The sequence below is a fragment of the Enhydra lutris genome, unplaced genomic scaffold, assembly GCF_002288905.1.
Source record: "Enhydra lutris kenyoni isolate GAN:26980312 unplaced genomic scaffold, ASM228890v2 scaffoldscaffold9, whole genome shotgun sequence".
Taxonomy (NCBI): domain Eukaryota; kingdom Metazoa; phylum Chordata; class Mammalia; order Carnivora; family Mustelidae; genus Enhydra; species Enhydra lutris.
In genome coordinates this window covers 33,836,356-33,851,907 of record NW_019154093.1, presented here as the reverse complement: position 1 = coordinate 33,851,907, position 15,552 = coordinate 33,836,356, and the positions used below count along the sequence as shown (strand labels likewise).

The following is a 15,552-nucleotide window of genomic DNA, read 5'->3' as shown; positions in this document are numbered from 1 at the left end:
TCAATATATCTTTTTATTTATTTTTATTTATTTATTTATTTATTTATTTTATTTGACAGACAGATCACAAGCAGGCAGAGAGGCAGGCAGAGAGAGACTGGAGGAGGAGACAGGCTCCCTGCCGAGCAGAGAGCCCGATGCGGGACTCGATCCCAGGACCCCGAGATCATGACCTGAGCTGAAGGCAGAGGCTTTAACCACTGAGCCACCCAGGCGCCCCTCAATATATCTTTTTAAAAGTGTATTTAAAATTCATGATGGATATCATCATGCTTGATCTATTTTTCTCTTCTTCAATTTAGTTGTTTTGAATCCTGCTGCATCCTACGCAGCCTCACAAATTAAACCCCTGGGTTATGACTACTAGATTGCAAAATCCATCACAATACCCAAGTTAAATTTTTAAATTAAAAACACCAAATGTTTTCATAAGTACATTGGGAGAAAAACAAAGCAATGCATTATTTAGAATACTCTTACTGCTAAATTTTATTCCCAATGACCAATATAACTTGTCAGATTATATGCTGAAATTATTCTTATTGCAAAAATACTGTTATAAGTAATTTAAAAGATAAAAATGGCAAGACTTTCTAAGGTTGTCTTCCCAATTGCACTGTAAACATGAAAAAAAATTTTGTTTAAATATAGTGTGATCAGGAAATGGTAAAACACAGCAGTCTCCATGAATCAATCTCAATCCAAATCTGCTAATAAAAATGAAGACACACCACAGAGTTTGACATACCCACGGAATCAGGAACGACACACGTTGGTGGAGAGTCAAGTGAACCCAAAGAGTGATTGATTTTAATCCACATTGTATAGCCGGATAAGAGAAAGATTGGCTGAAATATGCATTCATAAAAACCATCTCTCTGCAAATGGCAATCTTTGGGTTCAGACATGGGATGAATAGATGGAACATCAGAACAGTAAAGGCTGCTCCTTAAAAGATACGAGAACGGTCAGTTAATATGCAACAGTGATGAAAGCAATAAGATATTTGAGCAATAAGATATTTGATTTCTGTTCCATCTAAAACAAATGTTCTTATTGGAATGACATTTTTGAATTCCCAGCTATATCACAATTTTATGTCTTTCCATAAAAGTAAACAATAAACTGTACTAAATATTTTATTAGGTAATAAGTGGAAATGCAAGTAAAATAAATGGCATTGCTCTAAGAAGGAGATAAGGATCCAATTAGAGATAAAACCTACAACACCTTGAAAGTCAAGCTAATGTTATACATAAGTGATACCATTTTAGAAGTATAGATTACAAGTGGTATTGGGACACTCCCAAAATGGGAAGGAAGATAAATCTCTTACGCTTTAGAAACAGATTGAATTTCACCATAAATTAAAGATACAATTGGTAGTAAATTATAGCCTAATTGACAATGTCTGAATATTATCCAGTTCAAAGCAATATAATGATAATAATACCAATTCTTGATTCACACCTGAGTCATAGGATTAAATATGTAACACATTTAACACATTTCCTCAGAGAAGAAATTTAAGAAAGTAATTTTTATAACTGTGTCCTGACCCACACTCTGCCTCAGAACTTACAGAACACTGTAAGTTGTCCTTTTCCTTGAAATAGCCCTGATGCCACTATTTGCTCTGAATACAGCGTTTAAGTAGTTAAAGTAGCAGTTACCATTTCCATAAAAATGGAGCTAGGAGGTTACAAGAAAATGAAAAATCTATATTTTTCTGTTTCTCATTTTCTATTTTTTGTGACTTTTCCTGCTTACCCCCTCCAAAATTACAATCATTGGGGTGTGTATATGAATGAGTGCTGGCGGGGTGCGGGGGCAGAGATGAGAACCAGGCATGAGGCTTCCTCTGTGGGTAAGGAGAACTGTGACCATGTACCAAAGCACAGTTATACGCCACTTGGAATGCAGACGTTAGTGTCTTTGTCATCATGAGAGCAAGAGCCATTTACTGAATATTTACTAGGAGAAATTCTATCACTTAATTACAATTAAATGGAATATATCATCAATTCTCACGGAAACCTTGTAAGTCCTATCATTCTCTCCAGTTTACAGACAAGGAAATCGAGGTTTAGAGAGGTTAAAAAAAAAAAACCTGCCCAAGTACATGCAGGGACTTTTGCTGTTCTTCATAAATGTTAGCAAGACAAATGAGACACAGAGCTTTTGTGATGGTCAGCCATCAACACCTTTTTTTAATGTGAAAAATGCCATGGAAAGAAAATAAAGACATTATAAAAGTAAAACAGCAGCCATAAATATTCTATTGATTTCAAAATACTCTTACCAGGTAAAATGAAGCCAACTATTATTCCTATGTAAGAAATGGCAAGAAATTGTCCTATTTCTTTTTCTAATACTACATAACAATAGACTGGTCACTTTAGGTATAGAGTTCAAATTGCAGTATTTCAGGAGGGGGGTTTGTTTTTCAGTAGAAAATTTAGATTTTAAGAATATATGAGGACAAGTGAAACAAACTGGAAGACCCCAATACAAAACACAAATTGACCCAGGGTGTTTGAGAGCAGTACACATAACTGAAAATACGAGAGATTATAAAAATAAAAATGTATCTACCTTCTCCTAAACAAGAGTGCTATTATTTCAGATGATACTAAAGGAAGATGAAGCCTTGAATTCTTTTCAAAACAGGGAAGGGTAAAAATAAACAAGCACAAATTACTCTTTAGTAATAAAACACTTCACTCCTTATTAAGTGTTTCTTTCTTAATCTTTCCTACTTCTAAAAGTATTCATATTGTATCTTACAATCTTTGTGCTACTACCTCTGATTTTTTTCCAAAATATTAATCTTCAGCAGATAATATTGGACTTCTAAAATCGCTGATATTGTCTTCCGGTCAATTCCCTAAGTCAAATTAAAATGTACAGAAACCAGTTTTTCTTGGATTTCATTCAGTAGTTAAAATGCAATTATGGAAAATTAATTGATTATCAGAAAAAATAATTTGAGGTGAAAACAAAATACATTTTTACCTCAATGTGAGTTTTTTATTTGATCCCTCAAAAATTTATTTGATCCCCAATTTATTTGATCCCTCAAAAATTTCCTAATCAAGTAGATTCTACCTTCCTCTTACAGGAAGAACGTCTCCTAGAGAACTGTTATGATATCTCTACCAGAAGTCTTATCTCACCATATCCACAGAACAATAAAACAGCGAGAACAACACGTACCTGTGATACCTCAACTGCAAAGTACTTCCCATGAGTGATTGGATTGCATTGGCTGACCATCTGCAAGTCATTTTAGTTAAGTACCCATCAGTTTCACATGATATATTGATATTGACATCTATTTAAAACACATTAAAATATTAATACAAAGCAAAAACACCAAAGCAATTTTTATTGAAAACAACATGTCCTTACATTATCAATGGGACTCTAACACAGGGTCGGTAATAAACATCTGCTTGTGGAAGGAAACGGAGAGAAGGGCGGTATTCTTACCAATCACGTATAGTTCCGCATAGCGATGGTGGCATTCCTGCTGGTTGCAGCAGTACACGGCATCGTAGGTGAACTTCCCACGAGGCTTGGTTGCATTCAAATGTGGAAACGTGACTTTGCTAACGCGGTCACCCACCACGGCATACTGCCTCGGAGGAATTTTCTCCGCCAAATTCAGCCACCAAACAATCTTTTTTGAGGAAACAATCTTGTTTTCACTTTTATAAATGCAGTGAAAAGAAACGTTAGACCCAACACTTGTCAGAATTTTAGGCGGAAAGTATACGACATCTGCAATAAGAGAAGGGGAGGATATGGGATGAAGACCAAAAACATCCTGTGAGGAATTGAGGCTATGTAGAAAGGCTTCACAATGCATTCAGTTTCACACCGCCAAAAATAAATGACTGTACTAAGAGACTGTGCAACTCTACCTGCCTATTTATGGACAGTTATGTAGTATCTCAGGCACTCTCATTCCCAAATGACTTGAACTTTCAAAAATGTCCAGTATTTTCTAAACATAGAGACCTACTACAAAAAATTTTTGTGCATAATTGTCACTTGATTGATAGGCAGAAAATTAATTAAAGTGAAATATAATCTAATTCCACAATGACATGTGTTTTCCATCAGACTCCGCTTTAAAAATCAGTGAAATGTAGGGCGAGTTCTTGAACCAAATCACTCTAAGGCAAAAACCCCAAGACTAAATGGTGGTTGCTACTGTTTCATTTGGATGTATGAAAATTTCAAATAAGCAGGTAAAGGAGAAAAGTAAACTTTAAATAAGAAAACTAGTTAGGATATGTAAAAATCAATGATGTGTCAAGGCACCAAAACAGGAAAAACTGTAAATACTGATCTGTAATATTTCAAGTTATTTAATGCCAGTATGGTGTAGTTACAGAAAAAGGAAACCAATATTTTTCTAAAATATTATTTTTAAGGCCTCTACACTATTCTATATTATTTTTTTTTGGTCCCCTATTGTTGGAAACATAGTTTACTTATATTTTTAATTAGAAAGAAAATAAAAGTAAATGACTCGTTACATAGGAAGAAATTATTTCTGCCACAATGCATTACAAAAACAGTATATTTCAGCTGTGCAATTTAAGGTAGGCCATTCTCTGCTGAAAGAATGTGTCTGTTCTCAGACATATCATCCTGATTACCCCCAAAACAAAAACAAAAAACTTCATTGATTTTTTTAAAGATTTTTTATTTACTTGACAATGAGAACACAAGCAGGGGGAGCAGCAGGCAGAGGGAAAAGCAGACTCCCCGCTGTGCAAGGAGCCTGATGGGGGCTCAATCCCAGGATCCTGGGATCATGACCTGAGCCAAAGGCAGAAGCTTAACCGACTGAGCCACCCAGGTGCCCCAAAACTTCCTTGATTTTTATTATTTAAGTTTTTCTTTTTTTTTGTAATCGCTAGCTAAACTCTCCTGTCCTTATATTTACAATCCTTACAAAACATTTTACTTGGTATTTCTACAGTCAAGCATAAACAGGAAAAGTTTTAGTAGCATGAAATCACTGACAGAAGTCAGTCGGTCAGATTCATAATCCTAGCCTAGGGTGGCGCTCAAGCGTCATTGGACCATTGCTTACTACACACAAGTATGTAGCACAGACCTGAAAGATCATTAACCTACTTTCAATATGCTCCACATCTCATTACTGAACTGCTTCAGAAGTCTAAGAGTAATTTATTTTTATAAAGAGTACAAATAAGATTTCAAAAGTTAAACTGAATCTTTTAAAGATAATAAAAATCTCAAAGCACTTCATTTCAAAATTGAATGACTAAGTAAGGCTAAGTTGAGAAATAGTCATAGTATTTTGGCATGATTAAATATTAAAATATTAGCTTAAAAAGAATAAAAACAAGTTATTAAATACCGGATTTTATAAAATATACACTGAATATATAGAAACTGATACGAAGTAAATGTTAAATACTTAATTTTCAAAATAACATACATACATATTTTATTCTCATGTGAGATACACAACATTTAATCTGTAAAATAAGAAAATAATTTTCTTCTCCTGACTACCAATACTTTTGCAGAATCTATACTAATGAATTTCATTAAAAGAAGAAATTCTATTGATATTAGTGAATTACTTCAATGAACATAAATTATAAAACACCTTAGTTTAAAAAAAAACACTTTAGTTAAAGTTATATTAAAATATGTTTATTATATGACCAGAAAATAAATTTTTAAATTTTCAAAGCAGATTTTCTATTTTTATTTAATGGGAAAATATTTTCTCTAATACATTACAAGCACTGTCAAGTACGAAATGTAGAAATTATCTGTTTTTCCTCTGGCAGGACAAGAGTGCAATTAAGAAAGGTATTACTAGAAGTCAACACTTCTAAACTTATTTTTAGTATGTAGCATAACTTAATTGCAATATTCTTGGACTTCTTAAGTTCTGGCAAGAGTCCAAGATCTCCCAACAGCTAAAGAAAGAACCTAGCCAATTCATTTTTTAAAAATCTAAAAGAATTCCTTGATTAAAATGTCAATGCTTCATTAACTGTACACTTGGTAGATAGTTTTAACAAATCAACAAACAAAAAGTAGTAGCTATAAAGGGACTGATAATTAGCATCTATTTGTTCTGGCACCAATATATCAGACAGCCTCTGTTCAAAAAAAAAAAAATCAATAAAATCCAAAGTGTTTGGAAGTGATAAAGTAGGTGTGCTAATTCACTGTAAATAAGTTAATGCCTCAGTCTTACAGAATGTTTCTGTTTGGTGGATGCCAGTATAGCACCTAGCAGTGAACAGCATGGGATAATCTAATAATAGCAAATACCCAGGTTTAAGGGAGAAGGATCCAAATCCTTTACACAAGAGCAGGAAGCTCCCAAGGTTGGAGAAACAGACTTCGCTGGTGCACAGGATTCAAGAACAAGCCTCCAGAGCGGTAAGCACTGGGGGATGCGGGAACTGCGGTGAAGGAAACTCAGCAAACCTGAGACCTGAAAAACCCAAGCAATGCTGAAGCCTCATTTATCAGGAATCACAAAGGAAATGAGGTGTTCTACGAAAGTGCTCTATGTAATTAAGCTTATCGCTTATTAGTTCCCAGGATCAATTTTTAGTGACACCAGAAGTCTTGTATAAACATACATTCGGAGCTTAATCACAGTATTAGTGTGTATGAATGTGAACACTGGAATTAGACTGCCAGTCTAAATTGGGCCAACGTTTACAATTTCCTTAACCTCTCTAAATCTCGATTTCTCTGTCTATAAAAGGGGACTATCAATACCTATCTCACAGGGGATCGAAAAAATAAAATGATAGTACATGTAAAGCACTGAGACCAGTGCTTGAAACACAGGAAGCACTCCATAACTGTCTTATTATTGTTGTTGCTATTATTATTATTATCCAGTAGGGAAGTATGAAGGTAGGTACACCTGTGATTTGTGATTCAGTACCCATCATTACGCTGTTACTGCAGATGATCTTATAACAGAGAAATGTGCTTGGGAGCTACTGAAGTGTAAAGGCTTTTTTCTCCCTGCTCTTGGTGTCCCTGGTCTACTTCCTATTTGGCAAGTTTCTGTCTTTCCCTTAATAATCACCTGGTACCACTCAGTGGCATCTAAGCCATCCAAGCCTGTTAAAATAGTAAGCTTACCTTTATACTCATTGCTAAATCAACAAATTCTGCCCTTTGGGGACTATTTACTTACTCACTGTCCGGATTTATTTCTCACTTACTATCAGATATTTCTGTTTGGAATGTCTAACGTCACTAAAGGGACACATCTGAGGCAAATAAGTAAAAGGCCAGGTGTTAATTGCAATATTTAGACACTGTACAAGCAAGTAAATTGGCAAAGTTTCTTTTCAATGAAGCATATCTTTATTACTGTCACATACATAAAACACTAAATATTTGCATAGGGAAGAACATATATATACGTATGTATGTGCTTTATAATGTATATTTAAAAATCTGATTTATATTATGTATAAAAGCATATAAACATGGTCCAACATATTGAGGAACCTGAGCAAATTTAATCCTACAGATATTGATGTGCGCTAAGAAAGGTTACTTTCTAGTAGTCTAAAAGAGTTTTGTACAAAGTAAAACAGAACTAAAACTATGTCTATCCAAAGGTCTAAAAACCTATGCTGAGAAATCCAAAATAAAATCTTATATGAAATGTAACACAAATAACTATTATATTATGCTGGATCAAAATGTTCATCTTAACCCCACTAAATACAGAATTGCTAAGAATCATTATTCTAGAAAGGTATAATCTACAATTTGAATATTAGCAAACTTTAAAAATAACAATGATTCTTTTAGAATTTCCCTCTTCTTCGGGGAGGGGGTGGGTTTTCAGATCTAATTAAGAAGTAAAATCACAAAGAAGAAAGCCACCTTCTTGTGAAAGAGAACTATTTCACTGGACGGTAAGTGAAGGCAGCAAGTCAGAGGCCTCTCAGAGTGGGGGTCAGGGTTACTTGCCTCCTCTGCACCCCATCCCACTCTCTTAAAAACCTCCATAGGACATTCTTTAAAAGTTGATGTTGTAATTTATTCCCCTCTATATAATTCACTGCTGGTGATTAAGACCCATTTATCAACAATAAATAATTGAAGGTAGAAAAGGTGACCTTCTCCGAAAAATTCCAGAAGCTGAGTCCTCAGCACACACATTGTGATGCTCAATAATTATCTGAGAAATCCATGTCTTCTAAATCTGTTCACAGAAGGTCCCTGGCTTCCCTGGGTAGAACCAATCCTTCCTGCTTCCTAGAACTTTGTTAGCTCTTCTGACAGCCTTGCTCATGCAATTAGCTATGTATCATGTCAACCTGTCACCTTCATTAGATGCTGAGGTTTTGAATATTGAGACTGTGGATTTGGAAACTGTGACTGCATCTACTGTTTACTGGGTGCTTACTAAGGCTCAGACACTATAGTGAGCACAGTAGGTGCACTGTTTCATTCTATCCAAATAAGAATGTCCCTATTTTGCAGATGGGCCAATTGAGGCATAGAAGGGCAAAGAAACTTTCCAAATAAGTGGTGAGGGCAGAACTTTTATAAAACATCGTCAGACTCCAAAGTCAGTGCTCTTAAACCACTAATGTTACTGGCTTTTTGACTAACTGATGCTTTTTAAATAGGAAGTAATCAGTAAATGGACTTAATTCATTAAATGTGTTGACTATCTGCTCAATGACTTACAGGGCACTTGCTGTCTCTACATATCCATATTCACCCTGCATGAGTTTCAGAAGGAATAATTTTGCTCTTTTGACAGATCAGACGACTAGGCAAAAGACCCTGGAGTGTCCTCCAGGTCACAAGTTAGCATATGACAGGGCTGGACCATTCCAAGATGTCTACGCCCTTTGTAAAACACCACCTCAACTTCATGAGGAAGTTTTAAATAAACCACAGGTTTTCTGATGTTAAAGATTAAAAACATGAAAATTGACAGGGAAAATTCTTAAAAGCCACCATCTGGAGTGAAAAGAATTATTCCATTATGTTATTATTTATTATATTATGTAAATATAATAAATGAAATTTGAATATTTGGAATTTATGTCAAATAAATATATCTGATTTTAAATGTAAATTAAGGAAACACTGATACCAGTAACGTTCTGAATTTGTGAGTCTGGAACCTTTCTATTAAGTCTATCTTTTGAATAGGTAAGAGTAATTCAGCAAGACACTCAATACGGATGCACATAAACTTGGGAGCTCTTACACAAGTTTCTTTTTTTTTTTCCACAAGTTTTCATTCACAAATTTACCTGCCAACACTCAAATAAAATGTTAATATTGTGTCCCCTCTTTTGGCTTCTTGCCACAAACTTTAAGACGCTTACAATAGGCCAAAAGAAAAATCAGGAAGCATATTCTCTTGATAGGAGCTACTATTACAAAACCTACCTTGTGTGGTAAAGATAAGAGGGGTGCTCCAGTCACCCCAGATTCCTGGGCCATCCAGTCTCTTGCCCCGCACTTGAACCTCGTATGAAGACCCAGGGAGCACACTGTCTATCAGCAGAGATGTAGTTGAGACAATCTCATCAGCCTGTTAAATATTGTTTGAAAACATCAGAGCATCAAGTTGACATGGAACCTTCATCAAAATTGAGAACAAACAGTCCCAACAAGTTTCAAAGAATGAAAATCTTAACAGAGTAGTTGGCCGGACCACGGTAACATTAAAGAGAAAACAGTGAGAAAATCACAAATGTTTGCACCTTTGTCGATAAAATTTTAAATAACCCACGACTCCAAGAAGAAAAACACAGTGATGATCAGCAGATATTTTTTACTGAATGATAACAAATATTGACCTTGTGAAATTTGAGAGGTACAGCTAGTCAGCAGGGAGTTTCAAGCCACCACTGACATCTGTAATACACACGTGGTAGAAAATCATGAGCAGGAGTGGACACAGAATTATTAACATTCCTAGAGGAAAGTGTCACAGAGGAGGGCATGAAGAATTTTAAGAACCTGAACCCTGACCCTGAGAAGCTGTATTGAATCAAAATACAGTTTACAAACTAGAGGGCAAATATCTAAGAGACCTAATTCTGCATAAAACAACCACTAATAAGAATTGCTTAGCAAATACACTGTTTTCCAATGATGTACTCCAAAGTGATTAAACTCCCTGGCCTCTTAAACTGTGGGGTACCAGAGACCAAAAGGGTGAGAATCACCACAAATGTATTATACAATAGCAGGCCACCTAGATTTCAAATCTTCTTGTCTCCATTTTACAGATGAGAAAACTGAAGCCCAGAGAAGCCTTAACTCTGCTTTTCCACACAGGATACCATGGATTCCTTTTCTGCTCTTTATGAAAATAAAGTCTTTTTTAAAAATTGGCCCAGAGCTACAAAGACAGGTTTTTACTTCTAAATTATGTAACAGTTTGTTTCACAAAGGAAAATGCCAAAGTCCATGCATGGCCCATTCTCTTTATGATTTCCTCCTCCTCCTCTCGTTCTTCTCTTTGATTCCTCCATTGCCCCCCCCAACCTCCAGCTTCTCCCCTGGCTTAGGGCCTCTGAATTACTGTTTTCTCTCTTTGGAAACTAATCCCCCTAGATATCTACTTCACCAACCTCCTTCAGATCCTTGCTCAAGTGTCACCTTCTCCATGAGGCCTCCCCCACTTCCACTGACTATTACAACCTTCTAGCTCCACCAGCACCCATTAGCTCTACCACTCAGGACATCCTGATGCACATAGAACAGCTCCTAGTACCTAGTAGGTGCTCAATAAATACAGAAAGAATGCAAAAAGAGTTTGACAGACTTTATACAGCAAATGCACACGGTACAAGCAAACAAATATGTTGACCAATAAAACAACAGCTGGAATTGTAAAATCAGAAATCAGAGGTCTGTAGGTGAGAAAATTATAATTATGAATTCAAGTTTCTGTAACTGGTCTTCCTGTTGCCATTCAGCTGTGTGTGTGCGTGTGTGTGTGTAAGGAAGAGGGAGAGGGCATGGAGGTTCCTCAAAATGTTGAAAATAGAACTACCCTATGACCCAGCAATTGCACTGCTGGGTATTTACCCTAAAGATACAAACGTAGTGATCCGAAGGGGCACGTGCACCCGAATGTTTATAGCAGCAATGTCTACAATAGCCAAACTATGGAAAGAACCTAGATGTCCATCAACAGACGAATGGATAAAGAAGATGTGGTATATATACACAATGGAATACTATGCAGTCATCAAAAGAAATGAAATCTTGCCATTTGCGACGACGTGGATGGAACTAGAGGGTATCTTGCTTAGCGAAATAAGTCAATCAGAGAAAGACAACTATCATATGATCTCCCTGATATGAGGGAGAGGAGATGCAACATTGGGGGTTAAGGGGGTAGGAGAAGAGTAAATGAAACAAGATGGGATTGGGAGGGAGACAAACCATAAGTGACTCTCAATCTCACAAAACAAACTGAGGGTTGATGGGGGGAGGGGTGTTGGGGGGGTGGGGTTATGGACATTGGGGAGGGTATGTGCTATGGTGAGTGCTGTGAAGTGTGTAAACCTGGAGATTCACAGACCTGTACCCCTGGGGATAAAAATATATTATATGTTTATAAAAAATAAAATTAAAAATAAAAATATTAAAACAACAGCAAAAAAAAAAAAAAGGAAGAGGGAGAGGGAGGGAGAGGGAGGGAGAGAGACAGAGAAACCTACTAAAGTCTGGGAAGAATTTGTCACACTCCTCAATATGTAACAGGGATCCATACATGAGAGATATTGTGCAACATCAAACAATTTCTCTAAAAGTGTTTACCGCAGATGAGGACATGTTGTTCATGTGATCATTTCCTATGCTGATCTTAAATGAAAGCCAGTGATATAATGTTAAATTAGAGCTGATTCTCATCTAGAAGGACCATGCATGTTTGGCATGCAAAGGGCATTTTCTACAGGACACGGAAGGGGTCTCCTCTTTACTTCAGTTACTTCTCAACTTTCATTTTGTTTATTGAAATGTACTTACTTTTCTCATGTTTATTGAAGAATTCTCTGAATATTTCACTTGATATTGAAGTTGAAATGGCACCAATGTTGGGCTGGACCAAGAAATCCTCAAGTGGCCAGCATCTGTGATTTCCATATGTAAATCTAATGGGGGATCAGGCTTCACTTAAGGAAAAAAGAGAACATTTTTAAGTCAAGCAGTTTTCAAGATAATCACAAAACAAAGTCAAAATGAATTTTTAGCATATCCTGTTCTTTCAACAACTCAAAAGGTGATCTTCTTCAAAGGTTAATTACAGACCAAAATATTAGGTCTACTCCTTGTACCCTTCCGTAGCAATCCACATATATTCATTTTCTCTCCACACATGGCAAAAACTGTAAATCAGTAATGAGGTTGTTTTGATAAATGTGAATTCCTGCTGTAAAAAAAAGTCTGCTAACTTTATTTAACCTATCACTCCCCAAACTTCTTTGAAGCCTCCCCCACCACACTCAACTGCTGGTTTAGCAGGAGACAAGGAAAAACAGTATTTTGCAGAACACTACTCTGAAAACGCATACGGAGTTTGCATGCAAAAATTCAGGTAAATATGCATATAAAATTCAGCAAATCTACTAACTTTGAAATATAATAATATAGACACACCTACTCAAAACCCACAGCATGCATGTTTTACGTGGAATAAAACACGCAGGCCCTAGCTTGCCACCAGAAATGGGGATATAGTTTCTTAGCTTAATAATGCATTTAACTTAGTAAATCATTTGAGTTCATGTGTATATGCATGTGTTCTTGTATGAATATGTATTTGTGTACAGGTTGTGTGTATGTGTGTGTGTGTGTGTGGTTTTGAACACAAGTAACCTTTAAATTATTCATAGAAACAATACAAACATCTTATGATAAAGGATTGATTAAATAAATAATGGTTCATCCCCATAGGGAAATCTATACAGCCATTAAAAATCATATCAGAGGGGCGCCTGGGTGGCTCAGTGGGTTAAAGCCTCTGCCTTCGGCTCAGGTCATGATCTCAGGGTCCTGGGATCGAGCCCCGCATTGGGCTCTCTGCTCAGCAGGGAGCCTGCTTCCCCCTCTCTCTCTGCCTGCCTTTCTGCCTACTTGTGATCTGTCTGTCAAATAAATAAAATCTTAAAAAAAAAAAAAATATCAGAGAAGAATATTGAAAAGGCTAATATTGTTAGTTTTAAAAGTTTATTATTAATCATCTATACTTGAGTTCTTAATTTGTTGAAATTAACAAAAGAATATTTATAAATATGTATTAAAATAGAAAAAAAAGCCAGAACGATAGAAAACAGATGACGCAATCTTCTTCTCGGTGCATCTCTATGTTTTCAAGATTTTAACTAGCAAGAATTATGCACAATGAAATAATCATTACATTGAAATGTTTACTGATTTGAATTTTATTTTCAGGAACTAAAATGGCATATTACTATAATTACTATAATTAACATACCATATGTTTTAAGAGTTTAGACGTGGTTTTTCTCCTTTCCTTGAGTCAAAGTTAATAAAGCTTTTACTTTATGTGACATATTACAAATTTTAGTTACTTTAAAGCAGAGACAGGTAAACACTGAAGTCTAGAAATAGTAGGTGAAATTCACTGAGTTCTCATGACCAAAAAGAAAACAAAACAAAAACACCAAACAGAAATCATGAAATTATAAACTATTGTACATTTTCTGCCGGCATACATATATGCCTTCATATTAGAAATCCAAAAATAAATCTTTCCCTGGACCACCCATGTCTTGGATATACCCCATCTATCTGCTTCTTTCAGAGTACTATTCCTTGGCAGAATTGGCACTACTCACTCTCCCCACTTCGTATTCCATTTTCCTAACCAACCTACTCTGATCAGGTAGGTCTTTTGCTCTTCCAGTCCACTGAAACCACTCTATCAAGGTCATCATCCTTTGCCAAATCCACTGTCAGTTGTCTGATGCATTCTCCTCCACTGTTTCGCGGCATTCCACATAGCTGCTCATTTGGATTCCACTTGACTTCAAGGCCACCACACTCTTTTCACTCCTCTTTTCTCTGATTGCCTCAGTCTTTCTCTCACTGAACTCCAAACGGATGATCTCAGGCAATCCCATAAACATCTATACACCAGATAGTCCCATATATATCTCGCATGAACTCTAGGATTATGTGTCCAACTGCCTGCTCAGCATCTCTTGGGTATCTATGAGCATCTCAAAATAACATGTCACACATCTGATCCTCCCCAAATACCTGGTACCACTATTCACTGGCATGCTCAGGGCCAAGTCTATTATCTTTGGTTCTTCTCTGTCCATACTCCATATCCAATCCACTAGAAATTTCAGTTAGCACCATCTCCAAAAGGAATCCCAGCTATGATCATCTCTTTACTTTTCCAGTGCTACATCTCTAAACCAACTAGATCGTTCCAATAGCCTCCTATCTGAGCCTTCTGATTCTACTCTTATAACTATCCTTCCTCATTCCCCCATCAATTTCCTTCTCCACATGCAGAGTAAGTTTTAAACATGCATACATACATACACACACGACCCTATCACTCTCCTGGTTCAAAAGCTTCCACTGTAATTAGAATAAAACCCAAACTCTATAACCCTGGCCTACCATACGACCTGAATCCAATACCTCCGACCACATCTCCAAATATTCCCCCACCTCATTCACTCCAAGCACAAAGGCCTTGTCTTGGGTCCTCCCACTTCCAAGCTCACTCCATCTCAGAGGTTTTATGGGTGCTATTTTCCTGGCTGGAGCACCTTTGCCTCTGGATTTTTGCATGGCTATCTCTTTTTCATTTAGCTCAAATGCTATCTCCAAAAACAGGTCTTCTTTGACCTCCACAGCTGAAATAATAGTCCTTACACCTACCTAACCCTCTCCTCATCGTATTTATTTTGTGGAACTTAACATTTTTAGGACATTATCATATATACCAAAGTATAAGGAAAGATTTTTTTTTCCCTCAAAAAATTACCCCTGAAAAAAAGACAAAATTCTTTTTAGGTTTCTTATAAAGTCTCTCATAAACACCTTCTAACTACCTTATTTTTGTAAATATTTCATTTAACTCTGGTTCTAAATGCTTCTAAAAATCACCTGACAGAATTAGTTTTAAAAAGAGAACAAAATGATATTTTATAAATTATATGTATGTTTTTCCCTGTGCTATAACTTCATCACAGAATTGCTTGGATGTCATTGTAATTATGTTGTAGAGACCACAAATATATCCCTAAAGGACAAATTATTTGAAGGTCCTAATGTTGAAATATGATGTCATATACAGATTCAAAAAGTGGTATATCCCCGGTAACTTAGAGAAGTGAAGGTGAAGTTGTTTGGAAAATTGTGTGTGAAATACCTGGAAAAGTGGTTTGAGTGATGTCAAAAACAATGATGTCAAGATGCACATAAATAGTTGGTATATAATGGTTTCAAGAAATATAAGTGGAAAATAGTAACACT

The 15,552-nt window shown here is 36.1% G+C and overlaps 1 protein-coding gene across 2 annotated transcripts in view; it reads right to left on the bottom strand.

The window, feature by feature from the left end:
- Positions 1-15,552, bottom strand: part of LOC111143310 (leptin receptor) — a 68,687-nt gene that overhangs the window by 27,885 nt on the left and 25,250 nt on the right. For both annotated transcript variants that reach the window (XM_022496963.1, XM_022496962.1), the window contains exons 5-9: positions 12,061-12,206; positions 9,460-9,604; positions 3,493-3,783; positions 3,217-3,334; positions 749-948 (exon numbers count right to left, since the gene is read on the bottom strand). In XM_022496963.1, coding sequence (XP_022352671.1) covers positions 749-948; positions 3,217-3,334; positions 3,493-3,783; positions 9,460-9,604; positions 12,061-12,206 — 900 coding nt within the window. The remainder of the gene's footprint in view (positions 1-748; positions 949-3,216; positions 3,335-3,492; positions 3,784-9,459; positions 9,605-12,060; positions 12,207-15,552) is intronic.